At 44.9% G+C, this 17,013-nt stretch overlaps 2 protein-coding genes across 3 annotated transcripts in view; one reads left to right on the forward strand and one right to left on the reverse strand.

Annotated features, from left to right (window-relative positions):
- The window catches only part of bop1 (BOP1 ribosomal biogenesis factor), a 135,013-nt gene that overhangs the window by 70,961 nt on the left and 47,039 nt on the right, over positions 1–17,013 (reverse strand). The window lies entirely within an intron of this gene.
- On the forward strand, positions 2,871–8,953 carry scxa (scleraxis bHLH transcription factor a). Its single transcript, XM_024395404.2, has 2 exons — positions 2,871–3,925; positions 8,764–8,953. Exons 1-2 carry the CDS (start codon positions 3,332–3,334, stop codon positions 8,800–8,802), a joined length of 633 nt encoding a protein of 210 aa, XP_024251172.1. The 5' UTR covers positions 2,871–3,331; the 3' UTR covers positions 8,803–8,953.

Here is a 17,013-nt window from a genome sequence, read left to right on the forward strand (position 1 = left end):
GATGCATTTCCCCTATAAGGTGGGAGGAAGGAGTGGGCTGGCCGCTCTGACAGGAAGATAACAAGCATCGTCATCTGTTACTCTCCATGTCAGCATTTATGAGGTAACAAAACGAGACATCTGAAGAAGAGGAACCTCTTAATGAATGCTGTCATGTTATGAGCCGATTCCTCCCATTGTTAATTAACTGCTGCCAGATAAATGGCCTGCCGTCTGTAATAGCAAGGAAAGGTGGGCATTAGCTCAACCCTAAGAAGAGATCATGGATTGTATTTCAAAAGAGAAACTTCTGAACTGAGTTAGTCATGAATCATATAGTACAGTTGACTGTAGTCAGACCAGATGCATTTGACATAATGCAGCCTAGTTCATCGACTGCCATTTCCAAACACTGAATCCATCAAGAGGATTAAAAGATGCATCCAGCATTCTGAATAAATGGTATCCATCTCTTTACTGTAAAAATAATCAAACATTTAGCACTGAAAAATGTGTGTACAAAACTGAGGTGATTTACAGCCTTGCTTGTTTGGGGACCCACTGTCCAACATGTCGCTGTCAATAAAATCCATTGCATGGAGTGAGAAAGGACAAATAAGTGTCATTGACTTACACATATCTATATGGAATAAGTCTAATGAGTGCATTTTAGCTGTTGAGGGCAAATGTATACTTGGTCTGCTAAGAGCATTATAAAACACGACTGTTAAATCCATCCTATTTCAAAATTGGTTTCACAAGGAAATAAAAATGAATTCAGACAACTCAAGATTTTAATCCAATTGCGTCGACCGAGAAAGAATAAGAGGAGGAAAAGTGTATTTGGAAGAAGATAATCGGAGGACATGTTTTGACTTGAGGAAAACATTATTTCACTATCGCATTTATAATCTCACTAATGATTTAATGCTGCAAATAAAACAAATCCAAACATGCCATTTCATTATAATAAAGAATCAAGGACTTTTCCTTCCATCTATTAAAATAGACAAGATCTCAAAGAATTCATACGTGGATAAGAACGTGCAAGCTTTAAATATGCCATTTTATGTCCCAACCTTGTTAAGACGAGTTCACTTACCAGTGACATTGAGAAAACAATTAACTATAGTATTAGCCAAAATGCTAACAAGGCTATTTTGTGACATCTTAACTAAACCTAATCACATTTATAAAAAGTAATATTTAAAATGTATGGTTATTTACAGGAGGGCTATATTGTACGCTTAGTAGGAGTCCAACCAGTATGGGACGGTCCTCCAGTCCCAATTCTAACTAATGGAGAAGATGACAAGAGAAATAGACAGGAGCTCCATGCCGACATCCTTCCTGGAAATGGCCTGTACTCTATGGGCCTGTTAGACTCCTAGTCACATCATTAGGAAGAGGCTAACGTTACAGGCTCGATCGGTTCAAACCAGGGAGGGACCAAAAGACGACCACATCATTAAATGATCTGACGTACCGGTATAAAGATGATGAATTAGAAGTATAAAGAGAGGAATAGAGGACTGGTCACACATTTTAGAATTTTCAGTCGGGATTAGAATATTTGGTTTGTCATTTGAAGGACTTCATAGGTAATTGCACGTGGCCAGTGAAATTAGTTGAATATTCTTTCAACCAATTAAAAGCACGTTGCTGATACCCCTGGGAAATAGTTAGAAAATATTGGGCACATCCAAAGTTAATGTTTGGTAACAAACATTTTCTAAACCTATGAGAATTACCCTGTCAACCCTGACACGCTGTCCCAGTCTGAATGTAAACGTTATGTACAGCACTGAGTAATTGACCATCTTCATGCTAGAAGAACAATCTGTTTAGTGCCCGTCTGGTGTCAGGCACAGAGAACATATATCACCGTCAACAGAAACTCTCTCTGGGGCTTCCTGAACATTAAGAATTGACTTAAGGGAGATCAAGTCGCTTTCCGTAATGTGGAAACATCAAGCGTTGTCGATGCGTCAACATCCAATAACACAAACAGTAAGGCCAACATCTGTCATACACTGGATCTGCAAACCTAACAGAGTCTTGAGAACGGTTCTTCCATTTGTCTTTCTGCCACAGGATGATTCAGTGACAAACAGGTGCTAAACTAGCTACCTGACGTATTGTCCCTCTGGACCACATTTAGTTTCTTTTTGGTTCAAGCAGCATGACTAAATGGATCCAGTCTGGGTTAAAGGAGGAACAGGAAAGTGAAAGACAACTCACTCCCCAGAGTGATGGAACCAATGTAGACACCATGACAGCATCAGTCTTGTTGTGGGGGTTAGTCCTAAACTCCCAAGTAAACCTCTGAAGAATCACACGGTCATTGGGTGGGAAACACTGATGAGGAAGAGTGGGATGATGTTACATGTTCTAGCTAAGTAAGAGCCTTCACCTCCCAGCTTGACTGCACTGGCGTTAAATTAGGGGTTATGCCACAAATTTGGAAAAATAAAAAGATGAGAAACGGGGTTCCCCATTTTGAACCGCTGACATTTAATTGGTCTTTAACTTTGCAGGAGTTTTATGGGTCGCCCGTAGTGTTTGTGTGCGTCTAGTTTACACAATTAATCAGTAATAGAGAGCGCCCAGAGCAGCCGGGCTTCAACAAAAAGACTCCCTCTTTCACACAATGGTTTCCGGAAGCTTCTTTCCATGGCTTTTACAGAGTCGGGTTAAATAAGGAAGCAGATAGTAGCAGATAGTAGATCCACACTGTGCTGGACTCCCTCCCTCTCCAAGCTCCCACAGCCAGCTGGGACATTTGCATACGGAGTGAAGGAGGGAGAGAGGGAGAAAAGAAGGGAAGGAGGGAGAGGGGGGGGGTAGCACCAGACACTCCCACTGGCTATAAAGCCTAACCATACGAACCTCTCAGACAGAAACCACATGTGGATCTGAGCACTGGGAGAGAGAGAGTGTAAAAGAGAGAGAGAAAGTGCAAGGGACAGACGTGGAGCCGAGCTGAGGGAGCCACGCAGACGTGGATCTGAGAGGAGAGAGCAAGAAAGAGAGAACGAGAGAGAGAGACAAATAGTATCCTGAGAGGATCTGAGAAACACAGTGGGACCTGACATTCCTCCATTTGGTTTCTCACCTAGAGAAAGGAAAGTTAAAACTCCACATGGGACTTTATTGACAGAGGAACCACGCCATACTGGATTGGAGTGCATCGGAGTCAAAGGATTTAGAGAGAGATACTGAGGTAACACTTGTTACTTTTTTCCCGTGTGATCATTGAACTATACATGCATGTCCAGGTGTCACAGCAGTAAACAAAGCCCCGAGTAGAGATAGAGCTAGTTGACTGTTGGAACTGCAGAGCACAGTGACCATGTCCTTCGCCATGGTGCGGCCGGCGCCCAACCGGTACCTATACTCAGACATCTCCATGTTGTCCGAGGACGAGGAGAATGGAAGCGAAAGCTCGGGTTCGGACGACCGCTCCTTCAGGCTGGACGCCAGAGGCTATGACATCAAAGTTGGGGGCCGCAAACGGAAGCCGGGCAGTGCTGGAGCAGGGCGTCTGGGAGGGGGTCAGCTCCCGCCTCAGATGCTGCTCTCGCAGGACGGCTCCATCTCTCCGACGACTGGGCTGCCGCGGCAGCGCAATGCAGCCAACGCGCGGGAACGGGACCGCACCAACAGCGTGAACACGGCCTTCACTGCCCTGCGGACCCTCATCCCCACCGAGCCAGCCGACAGGAAGCTGTCTAAGATCGAGACGCTGCGGCTGGCGTCCAGCTACATCTCCCACCTGGGCAACGTGCTGCTGGTCGGGGAGACATGCGGGGACGGGCAGCCATGCCATGCTGGAGCGACCTCCTCTGCCCACTATTTACATCAGCATGGATCCCCGGCCCACGACGCAGAGAACTCCCAGCCTAAACAGATCTGCACATTCTGCCTCAGCAACCAAAGGAAAATGGTGAGTTAGTCTGTCCCAGCCGTCCACACCATGCATATGCCATTGTGCCTCAAGTAGGATACAAAACACCACAACTCCAACCACTAAAGCAGGGTTCCCCAAACTCGGTCGTGGCGCCCACCCTGGGTGCACGTTTTGGTTTTTGCCCTAGCACTACACAGCTGATTCCAATAACCAACTCATCATCAAGCCTTCATTATTGGAATCAGCTGTGTAGTGCTAGGGCAAAAACCAAAACGTGCACTCGGGGTGGGCCCCACGACAGAGATGCAGAAACCTTGCACTAAAGTAAAGCATTATCCAATTAGAAGGCGTTTTGTTTAGGGAGTACCATGCTGGATGGCTCCTTGCTATATGATTCTTATAGCCTAAGTGATTTCAAATAAAAGATTGAAAAGCTTCAAACTTACGCTACCCTTAGACAAGAAAACTACATCTATTATTCCCTTATGTATTTAGGATCATCTGTTCTTGCGAGGTGAATAAAGGGAATCCTATGCACTCCGCTGTACTCAAGGGTAAGAGAGCAGCCCCTCAGTGCTCAGACAGAGACACAGCGACAGATAAGGATGCCCAGTTGTCCAGCTTCAACTAAACCTCTCAGTAGTAAGACCCAAATCCCCAGCTCTCAGAGATAATTTTCTCAGACGTCTCAATTTGCTTCCTGTATTCAGTAGCACGTCCCATTGTCTATTTGGTCTGAGAAGTTAGGGACCAACTGTATCGTGGGCAAACAGAATTTAGCCTAATCAAGGAAGTGTCACACCAAATACAAACACACCATCTATCCCTCTCTCGCTCTCTCCTTGTCCTCTGCTCTTCCTCAGCATACGCCTGGGCAGACTCTGGCTCATAAAGCCAACACCACGTCGCATTAAAAATAAAAGCGTAAATCACGCTCCAGCCATGAGAAATACAACACAAAACCAAAAAACAGAGAGGGGGAAACTGTCATTTCACCTCACAAGAGCAAAGCAGCTTTCAAACTTGGAATATACCACATGCTCTTAACAATTAAGAGTCAACCATGACACTGGGACATTTTCGGTTAGGTACTACATTTCACCACCACAATATGTATTATTCCCTCAGAAAACATGAAGACTGTCCAAAATTCATTTCATTGAAAAAAGCACAGAGGAAAGGAAAAAGCCTGGAGTCAACAATGTATATAGAACAGAATGCGTTTTAAGTGATTAAACTCTAAAATGACCTACTGGACTTACTCCTTTTAACTCCTAGTGGAGCAAACAACACAATACCAAGACGTACCACGACTCCAATACCAAGACGTACCACGACTCCAATAACAAGATGTACCACGACTCCAACACCAAAACATGAAAACACCTACTTACCTCTCCGTGCTCTGATCAAAAGCATTCTGGGAACATCTGCTCTATTCCCCAATCTGTCAGTGAGCCATCCTGAGCGATTTACACACGCATCCTGTGTTGACCTAAGGCTCTTCCTAGGGCTCCAATTAATAACACTGTCAACCACACACACACACACACACACCCACAACCTGCCTCGCTGCATCTCAGACCTCTGGCTTCCTAAATAAATCATGAATACGATATAATGACTCTCATTCTGCACCACACACACCATCACTAGAGATGTTCAATAGCAGAACACAGAGCTGCACAGTAGATGTGTTACACTGCCATCATTAATATATTAACATGTCTGGAGAGTCAAAACTCCTGACCTCTGGACAAATCTAAGAGAAAGATATGCTCAACTTTCAAGTGTAATAGCACAAGCTCACCGTGAACAAGATCTGGATCAACCTTGTTATAGCATCACCAAGGAGCGAATAACGCTTCAAATCAAAAACGGATTCAAGTAAACGCCTATTAGTAATGTTTCCTAGACATATTCACTGCTACAAAGGGGCTCTTTAAAAGACCATGAAGGAAACAGAGATGCAGGAGTCATACAATTAATAACAATAAAAAGAGACTAATGGACATTCGCCCGACTGGAAGCAATCCTATTCGTCCATTTCATTGATTTTAGCAAGGCAGAATAAACCAGCAAATGAGATAATGGCTGTTTAAGTTTTTTTCTCCTGAATTAAAGGCCTGTCTATAGGAGGCCTGAGCTGGGCCGATATTCGAAACAGATTGGGCTTCGGCTTTGTAGTCGAGGCTTTAAGAGGCGAAAGCGACCCACTCCAAACCGCACTGCTCTCTTTACCCATACTTAGCGCTCATTACTCCGTGAAAAGCATTGCTCAGCCAAGACTCATTGCTTTATTGTTGCTAAAGAAAGAGGAAAATAAAAAGGAAACACATTGAGGTACTGTAGAACACACGTCAAAATGTTTCCAATTCAGACAGAGAACAAATTGAGAACAGGATGATTGAAAAGAACAGGAGAGTTGTGCGATCTAGAACATTCACAAGCATTCGGAAGTGTAGGAAAGATGATAAAACGCTTCATTGATCAATTAGCATACTGTACTTGTGTTGGACTCAATCAACCAATCAGTGCTCCCATGGTGCTCTTTTCTAGCCTACTACTCATTGGATCAGTAGTCAGATCACAGATTTGACATCATCAGAGAGAGACCGTCAATTCACTCGGAATTCTCTATTGTTTTTCAAGTTTTTTCCTGCCACTGAAGTCAGAGGCCAATTTATGTGGACACACACAGAAATGATTTGCTTACAGATGTGTGTATGTGTTGGTAAGTGTGTGATCTTATCACATTTTCCAGTCCAAAATTGTATCCATCTGGCACAGCTCTACCTTGCTTGGAGTGGAATAAATAATTTTCTACGTAACAGTCAAGCTAGACATCTCATGCACGCACATACACCCCCCCCACACACACACCCACCATCATGAAACGTTTTACATTTCTATTGACAGCAAATCAACTGTGTAAAAGTGCACTTCAACTAAAGCCCCATTATGACGACATAAGACAGAGCAGGACAAAAATTAACCACATTTGAGGTTCCACCCCCCCCCCAGCTCCCTCTTTCGTTGGGGGCTGCTCAGCACAGTCCATTAGGAAGGGAGCATTCTTTCTCCCTAATAGCTGTAGCAGGTGAAGACAGGGGTTATGAAGGATGGCAGGGGGATTGCATAACAGGACGCACAGGAGCAGACGACCCCTAGTCAAATGGACAGTACGTGTGCAGCAGCAGTTTCTAGGAGAGCAGGGAAAGAACTTGGCGAGCTTCCTCTGTGTACTGGTGCTGGGGTTAACCCAACAGATTACTAATTGAGTATAGACAGCCTCAGAGGCCAGTCCCAAAGCTGTGCACTAGCCAAGCAGCCACATCGCTCATTTTTTATGTAATTATCTCGAGTTCCTTCATTACAGCCATACAGAAGTTACTAAAGCTTTTCCCTGCAACAGGAGTCTATCAGTGTGAACATGTGACACATTATGAAATTACCCAGTGTGAACTAACAGTATGCTGAGAAGCATGCTAGAATTAAAAATAACACTTAGTTGAATATTTTTGTAACTTAATATTTCATTTTAATCTAAAATACTATTGTCCAACTGTAATATAAACCTTAACCGTGTGATTAAAAACCTAGACATTTTTTACTTCACACCTACAAACACCTGTTTAACAAGTTATTCTAGAATATGTAATATTGTGTCCAACTTTTGTCCACAGACAAAACAGGGTGTAAAGAACCCACGCTCAGAATAGTTAGGATAATCAGAAGGAAAGCAGGCTGCATTTAATAACCCAAACAGATTAATCTTCCGTTAGGGCTCAAGTTACGTCTGAAAATCCACGCACCCCTGCGCGTGCACACACACACACACACACACACAAAGCTGACAAGTGCCTCCATTGTAATCTTGAACCAATCTGCCAACGTTACCTGTCCGGCCAAAACCAAACCAAATATTTGCCTAAAGAATGAAGCCTGAGGAGAGAATAAAAACACACATCGGCTTCTGTGTCTGTGGAAATGTAATATGTTGTGATATGTTTATAAAAACAACTAAATCCTTCCCATGTAATTAGATGCTTTAAAAAGAAAAGAAAGAAGGTGTGAGTTCAATCAAAAAAGCCTTCACATTTGGTTCCAGCTGCTGTGGAATTAGCCCTATACATCTTTACAATGTGTTATACAGGATATGAAAAACAAATGTTAAACAAAAATCATATTAGTCGGGTGTAAGTGATCCCTGGAGCCGACGAATGGGACTTTAAAGTGGCACTGAACAAAAACAATAAACCAAAGAAAATAAAAAAAGTTCCTGGCCCGTTTTCAAGAGACCGTCTGACCTCATCAATTGGAGACGAGTGTTTTGACAGGGCGCCTGGGCCTGCCTACGTCAGACATAGCCGTGGAAACGATGGCATTCCATGGCCTGGTCTCCCGGTCTCTGGGTTAATCCGTAGGGAGCACAATGTGAGCCAGGTGTCCTAATGCTAGTTCTGCCACTCAGTGTATGGTGAGAGGAGAAAACATGAGCCTCCCCCATGGCCATGCTACAGCCCACAAGCCCCAGACCAGTCGACATCATACCTCCCCAGTCCACACAGACTTCACACATCCCCAGTCTACAAAGGCCTCCAGGCAGCCTCCACTGCAGGCTGGACCAGTGGGTTAGAAGAATAGAACTAGTCTGACAGGCGAGAGCAGCGCACTCACTCAAAGGGTTAATGTCAGACAAACTATTTTATTTTCCTTTACTTATGCTACCTCATCAATAAGAAGCATTGTAAAATAGTTAAGATTGGGATAGAATCCGTCTTGGAAATGTATTTTCACAAAGTGTTTAGTCTTTTTTTTTACTATTAATAGCCTACTAGAAAATGTTAACTTTTTTTCCCTCTTTCTTTCAGAGCAAAGACAGAGACAGGAAAACTGCTCTAAGAAGTTAATATCTGGAGGACGACAGAGGGAAGAAACTGAATTGATGAGCACAACATATGAACCAGAACTGTGGACCAGAAACGTGACATTCTTAAAGGTGTACATAAATCAAAACCTGTATTTAATTATAACCCCCCCCCCAAAAAAAAAATCTGAACTGAGATGCTAAGTGTAGTTTCTGACGAGGTAATCATTTTTGGATCGAAAGAGACTGTGGAACTTCTTGGACAATGGAAGCATGCCCAGATTCAAAGAGGAGATCGAGAATAATTATCCCTCTAAAAAACATTCAACACTTCTCCATTCCATGATCTCTCAAAGACTTGAACAGGGAGATGAAAAAGAAACACACAAAAATAACTTTGCTCTCATCTTTTGTTTACCTGAGAACGTCTGCATATGAAACGTAATGACCACAACCCTCTCTGCATGAGACAGACACCCAGACAGTCAGGACTCAGATGAGCCACGGTGGAACTAAAAGGGCTGTGGTAAGGGGGGTTGTAATGGACAAGGGCAGGCAAAACTGGAACCCATGGTTGACTGTATCAGGCTACTTGCCGGAAAGTAAGCGAACTATTCCACAAGCCAAATATATAACACAGCTTTCCCTTCAAATGTAACTTTGTGGTCAGGGAGTTTCTACCCCGACAGACAACTGCCTTTCTCCTGAAGATAAATCCTCAGCATTGTGTCTTATGTCATTTGATGTTCTGTACAATATTTGTAAGAATCTGTTCAAATTCATGTCTAAATAAATATGCTTATGAATTAATTAAGTTTATTTCAAACAGGTAAGATTTTTTCATTTTATTGTTATTTTGCAATTACCAGTGAAAAAGAAAGTACTTAAATTTCAATGTGTTTTTCAGTCTGCTGATAAATATGATATTTCTTCCAGTTTTATTTCCGAGGTTTCTGATGATGACCAAATCAGGTGTACAAACAGCTATAAAAACACAGTGAGGTGTGATAAGGAACAAACCACAAGTTGATCATCTCGCGCTGTCCAGCTAGATTACCATCTTTACCACACCTCATTACTCACACACACAGCTGTTCACTCAAACCCTTTATTTACTAGAGATGTAACTAAAAAAGGGACTGTCGATTTGAGACAGCATCTAGTTTCTTCCATATTCACAAGAAATCTCATATTGCAACGATTGAACTCAGTCAATTGTGACCAACAAAAAAAAGGTGGCCAGTAAAGGCTTCAACTCAAATTACAAAACTTGTTTTTTTTCAGAATCAGCCAGATGATATATGCAGTATTCTATTCAGTGCTTTGAAGAGTACAGCTAAGACATTCTGTAGAGACAGTCGCTTACTACGAACACACTGAGGGGGAGGGTTCCAGGGATGAGTTTGGGCAGCGTCGGTTGCGGCTGAGTTTGGGTGTATGGCAGGCCCTCGTCGGTCGGGACCTTTTAAGGAGCAGCTGCGAGGCTCAGCTGGGGATGTTTGGATCTGCAGGTACAGGGCTCCTGGCTGCCTGCCGCAGCCTGTCACTCAGCCCAGACCATTCTCCACCCAGCCCCCACGCTGTCCCCCTGCCCAGACCATTCTCCACCCAGCCCCCACGCTGTCCCCCGGCCCAGACCATTCTCCACCCAGCCCCCACGCTGTCCCCCGGCCCAGACCATTCTCCACCCAGCCCCCACGCTGTTCCCCGGCCCAGACCATTCTCCACCCAGCCCCCACGCTGTCCCCCGGCCCAGATCATTCCCTTCCCAGCCACCACACTGTCCCCGCAGCCCCAACACTGTCCCCCAGACCCGACCAACCTGTCTGGTAGGAAAAGGAATCCTGCACACCTCTGGAATTACTCCCCCTGTCCCTGGTCATGTCTAGGTGGGATACAGCTTGTCAAATAGACATTTGCATTTTAGCTAACCCAAACACTGTTCCTCTCTCGGCCAGAGAGAACTTGTGTGTCCACTACTCCCTGACCTTCAGGCCACCCCCTTCTCCCTTTCCCCCCCACCAGGGCTGCCTCCTGCTGGGGCCCGGTCTCATGGTTGGCCCTTGCTATCACACTCACCCATCAGCCCTGTCACAGGCAGCGGTGGAAACCAAATGTGGAAATGTTCACAACCGCTGGGAGCGAGGCTAGCTGCTCTTTTTCCTTTCATTCACGACAACGTGGACAAACCCACTAACCTCTATTTCTAATGGAAACTAAAATATTTGCCATGTAATGTTTAAACTGTACACTATAACCATGAACTCAAGTGTTCTGTTGATAAGGAACAAATTACTGTGTCAGATCAGTGACTTGGTCATAGAAAAACTTCTCTTTCAAGAAGAATACAGGATTTGCGTAAAATGCTGAAATTTGAATTAAGAGGATGCCAATGTTCCTTAGTATAGGGAAATTTGGAATTCACTCCAACCCAGATTGTGAGATCAACACTGGGACGTGAATGCAAATGGATGGGCAGCAGAATTTGACTATTTCAAGGTTAAACGAACATGTTTTTTACCTATTACAATTCCAAGTAAAAATACTGTCTGTTCCTCTGTGTCTTGCAAAGAGCGAGAGTACAGAGGTAATGTCTTGCTTTGCTGTCTCGACCACCACACAACAAGTGATGTGAAACCCACCGTACAGATTAACACCAGAAAGTACCATCTCAGTATGGCTATGGGGACAGTGAATCAGGGTAAACTACCTATAGTGTTGGAAATGGTGATGTTGGTCGGTCTGTCTCTTCAGTCCCTATGGGTCCCATTCAGGCATATGGAATGGTTAGCGGTGAGCAGACGCCAGCCAGCCAATGGAGACTCATGTCTGGTCTGTAGAAGTGCTCCACTCCAGTCAAGCCCAATGAGAGGATGACCGTGAGGGGGGCCAGGGGACGGTAGATCACCCTACACAAGACTAGGGCTAACCACCGGGGGATGGATGGTGGCTGTGGGATGCAGAAACCATATCGTTGCGACGCAGAAGACCCTTAGAAGAGGAACTCGTCTGACGGAGCTTACAATGCATCTGGAGACCCGGAAACCAGGGGTTCCTCCCCAACGAACTTCCTCTTCACACTTTTTACATTTCTAACGTCTTATGTCGTATGGTACTACTGTATGAACCAGGGCTAATAATAAATTGTTTGTTATTTTGCAAAATAGCAAATCCACAATTTCTGAGAGGTCGCGACGAAGTCAGGCCCTCATTCAGTGAGGCGGAGTGTAACGTCAGCTCGCCACAGCTGTCGGGCCACGGTGCAGCGAGGTCCACACGCCACGCTAACTTGATAAATAAATATTCTGAAGGATCCTCGTACATGCGGTTTAACCTTGGGAGTGAGTACAGCCTGTGGAAACTTTGCATTCCGACTGAGCACGTCCAGGTTTTTCCAAAATGGGTTTTCCACCTGGGCAAAAGCATCCGGTACATCATTCAGAGAAAATCTTTATTTATTGAAAATTAAATATCAAATGATGCCCTGAAGCTTTCCTTCCCCTCCCCACCACTGCAGCCCACAGGTATTATGACAAAAGAGAAAGCCATCGGGTAAAGAGAGCGAGGAAATCCCTTGCTTGTGCCTTAGAGAACGCAGCAGATTTCGCAACTAACTGTAAACGCCAACATACCAGTGATGTCAATTCCGTTAATTTTCTTTCCCCACGGCCACCACAAAAACCTTCTACAAGCCACAGAAAGATTCATAGGTTTTAATGGGAAAACGCATATTTTCAGGCATTGCCAGAGTAGATAGATTGAGGAAAGAGGTAGAGAGGATAAAGAGAGAAGGGAGTCTAGGTGAGGGCAGATCTTCTGCCACACTCCTCTCTTCCTCATTTTCTTCCTAGTACACCCAGAGCCGTAAAATAATTTTTATAACCCCAGTCTCCGTAGAAACTCTGAAGCTCTGACAGGGGAAAGAGAGTGGGGGAACCCGGGCCCGGGCGAAGGAGAAATCAAACAGTCTAGACATCTCATCTCTTAGCTGTGCCGAATGTGAGAGCTTCAAGCATTCTGGTTGCCCCCCATCCCCGTCAACACTCACCACCACCCCTGCTCACTAACACCCCTGTCCCCTACTTCCCTCCCCAGAGTTTCGCCTTGCAATCCCACCGCCATCTCCAAACCCCTCCTTCCAACCGAAACACATGGCAGCCCCCGTTGGCAGTTGGTTTCAATCAGGCCTTCTGGCAACAGGACACACACTGGGCCAACTGGGAGCCGTGCTGAATACCGGATGAGAAGGAAGTCCTAAAAACTACGGAACGACAGGTGGCTGCTTTGGCAGCCCCACACTCCTCACCCCCCGCAACAGTCTTCCCTCCTCTCTTAAAAACACCCCCACCTCCATGCACCTGCAAGGGTCCGGCATGCTGCGGCCGGGGGTCCTGTTTGCTCTGTCGGAGCAGCACGCGATTCGCCCAGCCACTTCTTAAGATCACCCCCCACCCAGACAAGCAGCTCTGGATCAACATTCCCCCACCGACTTAGAAAAACACAACCCTGCTTCTCCTTAAATAGACTATTAAAAAGAGATTTCCTGCTGACAGCACAGTGACAGGCCAAGATTACACATAAAATTGACAGATAGGTAGTAAATTATCACCATATTGATTTCAGCAGTGCTGCAGAGCCTGAATGCAAACCTTTGTGTCCCTAGGATTGGAACAGTTTGGTAAGTAGTTTATCCTGGGCCAATGCAAAATGGTATACCTGGTCCTCTGAGTCCTCTCACGGCCCTTTTATTGGCCCGGGGCCCAGAGCAGCACAGCACACTGATCAATATCAGACTGTTTGAGGAGACACAATGCATCTTCTAGGTAACCTGCTACGGGGACTCCATCAATCAAGACAGTGTTTCAGGGTCTGTGTCATACATGTCAGCACCGACCGGAGGTCCGGGCTGCATACAGATGACCACACTGAATACGTGGATGGACTTAACACATACCCAGCCAGTATGGAACTGAACTATTGTGGGAGGGTAAAATGAGACCAGGTGGCCGGGGGAAGGTCTAGACTCTGGACTGTTTCCAAGAAGGACTACAGAGAGGATGACAATATTAGTGTAAAAAAATTAGTGGTCACAAGTGGAAATCTCTCCTACTCTAGGTCTCTTTCCCCAGGTAGAAATCCTAAAATGGTTAGAATGAAAAATGACTACTTGGGAACAGTAGGTTTCATATCTTGAGAAATACGTTGAGCATCATGACATTCATCTGGAAGGCAACAGTATATGGGAGAGGCAGAATAAGTGGGCAGGAGAGGGGCCTTATGGCTCCTTATGGAATCTTTATGAATCGGCTTACATCTAATGCCGGTAACAGAACACCACCCACGTTCAATTAGATTTAATTGAATAAATCTTTAAGAATGGATTGTAGAACAAAACCATTGTTTTTTATAGTGCAGCGGCAGATAGATTTCATAAAAACCAAGCCCATGTCTATCGAACCACAAAATATATTAATCATCCCTATTCAACGTTAATGTCATCCAAATGGCTAAGGGGAAAAAGCGAAACAAAAGACCCTATACCCTATTCAAACGTCAGGTCTGGTTGTTCCTCTAATAAAGAGAGGAAAAACACAATCATCTATTGTGAGCGAATAAGCAGTCATTTTGAGTTAAAATCAGACGCATATATTGGAAAAGTAGGGTTGATGATGTCTTTGGTTTAAGGCGCAACCAACCAATGGCACTTCCACCATCTCCACTATTCTTGATGGCTACATTGAGTTCCATAAGGAAGTTTTAGTGGCCGCTGAGGGCTGGCAATGGTTATTTCATTCCAGCCGTCGAAAGCAAGGCCCCATTCTCCGACTGATGCTGATGTACCTGGCTTGTGGTGTATGATCATAACTCTTGAAGTAACATGGATTTACTGCTTGTAAAAATATAAAAATACTTAATACTTGGGAAGGGAGGTTGGAGTCAAATGAATTGAATGAACAGGGGTGGGGGAGAGAAACAGAGTTAAATACTGTAGACTAGAGGAAGACCGTACAGGGCATGGGGCCACCTATTTAACCACAACATGACGAGACCACAGAGTTGAAACATCCTCTCCATACATGAAACATGTTCTCCAGTCTCACATGTATGGGATCTCTGCTATCCCCATTTTAAAAAGGCAGCACTCACACCCAAGTTATTGGCGCTGGTCTCCTGAAAAGACACACGTCAAGAAGCTGATTAAACAGCCTGATCATAACACAGGTGCACCTTGTGCTGGGGACAATAAAAGGCCACTCTAAAATGTGCAGTTGTATCACACAACACAATGCCACAGATGCCTTAAGTTGAGGGACCGTGCAGTTGGCATGCTGAATGCAGGAATGTCCACCAAAGCTGTTGCCAGATAGAGAAATTAACATTACATTATCATAAGCCACCTTCAACATAGTTTTAGAGAAGTTGGCAGTATGTCCAACCGAACTCAAAACCGCGGACCACTTGGAACCACACCAGCCCAGGACCTTCACAGGCTTCTTCCCCTGCGGGATCGTCTGAGACCAGCCACCCAGACAGCGTTTGCACAACAAACAAATTTCTGCACAAACTGTCAGAAACCATCTCAGGGAAGCTCATCTGTGTGCTCTTCGTCCTCACCAGGGTCTTGACCTGACTGCAGTTCAGCGTCGTAATAGGCTTCAGTTGGCAAACGCTCACCTTTGATGGCTACTGGCACGCTGGAGAAGTAATGGATCCTGGTTTCAACTGTAACGGGCAGATGGCAGACACCGTGTATGGCATTTTTGTGGGTGAGCGGTTGTCAACGTTGTGAACAGAGTGCCTCATGGTGGTGGTGAGGTTATAGTATGGGCAGGCATAAGCTACGGAAAACAAACACAATTGCATTTTATCTATGGCAGTTTGAATGCAGAGATACCGTGACGAGATCCTGAGGTCCATTGTCGTGCCATTCATCCACCACCATCACCTCATGTTTCAGCATGATAATGCACAGCCCCATGTCGCAAGGACCTGTGCTGAATTCCTGGCAGCTAAAAATGGCCCAGTTCTTTGATGGCCTGCATACTCAGAGATGTCACCCATTGGGTTGGGTTAAATGCGGAAGACACATTTAAGTTGAATACATTCAGTTGGACAACTGACTAGATATACCCCTTTCCCATTGAGCATGTCTGAGATGCTCTGGATCGACATGTATGAAGGAGATGTGTTGCGCTGCATGAGGCAAATGGTGGTCACACCAGATACTGACGGGTTCTGATCAACGCCTCTGTTTAAGTAACTGTGACCAACAGATGCCGATCTGTATTCTCAGTCATGTGAAATCAATAGATTAGGGCCAAATGAATGCATTTCAATTGACTGATTTCCTAGTGTAAACTGTAACTCAGTGCAATCTTAGCAAATTGTTGCCTTTATATTTTTGTATGTATACATTTTTTTATCCTCATCAATGAACACATATACAGTGCCTTCAGAAAGAATTTTTGAGCTGGCCGCCCGGCAATCGAGGGAGAATGGCCTTGGTCAGAGAGGTGACCAAAAACCTGATGGTCACGCTGATAGAGCTTGAGTTCCTCTGTGGAGATGGGAGAATCTTACAGAAGGACAACCATCTCTGCAGCATCCCACCAATCAGGCCTTTATGGTAGAGTAGCCAGACAGAAGGCACATGACAGCCTGCTTTGAGTTTGCTAAAAGGCACCTAAAGACTCTCAGACCACGAGAAACAAGATTCTCTGGTCTGATGAAACCAAGATTGAATTCTTTGGCCTGAAAGCCAAGCGTCACGTCTAGAGGAAACCTAGCACCATCCCTACGGTGAAGCATGGTTGTGGCAGCATCATGCTGTGGGGATTTTTTTCAGCGGCAGGGACTGGGAGACTAGTCAGGATCGAGAGAAAAATGAACAGAGAAAAGTACAGAGATCCTTAATGAAAACCTGCTCCAGAGCGCTCAGCTCCCCAGAATGGGGTGAAGGTTCACCTTTCAACAGGACAATGACCCTAAACACACAGCCAACACAACACGAGTGGTTTCGGGACAAGTCTCTGAATGTCCTTGAGTGGCCGAGCCAGATCCCAGACTTGAACCCGATCTAACATCTCTGGAGAGACCTGAAAATATCTGTGCAGCGACACTCTCCATCCAACCTGACAGAGCTTGAGAGGATCTGTGGAGAAGAATGGGAGACTCTCCTAAAATCAAATCAAATATAAATCAAATGTATTTATATAGCCATTCTTACATCAGCTGATATCTCAAAGTGTTGTAC

The sequence above is a fragment of the Oncorhynchus tshawytscha genome, linkage group LG31 (assembly GCF_018296145.1).
Source record: "Oncorhynchus tshawytscha isolate Ot180627B linkage group LG31, Otsh_v2.0, whole genome shotgun sequence".
In the NCBI taxonomy this organism is placed as follows: domain Eukaryota; kingdom Metazoa; phylum Chordata; class Actinopteri; order Salmoniformes; family Salmonidae; genus Oncorhynchus; species Oncorhynchus tshawytscha.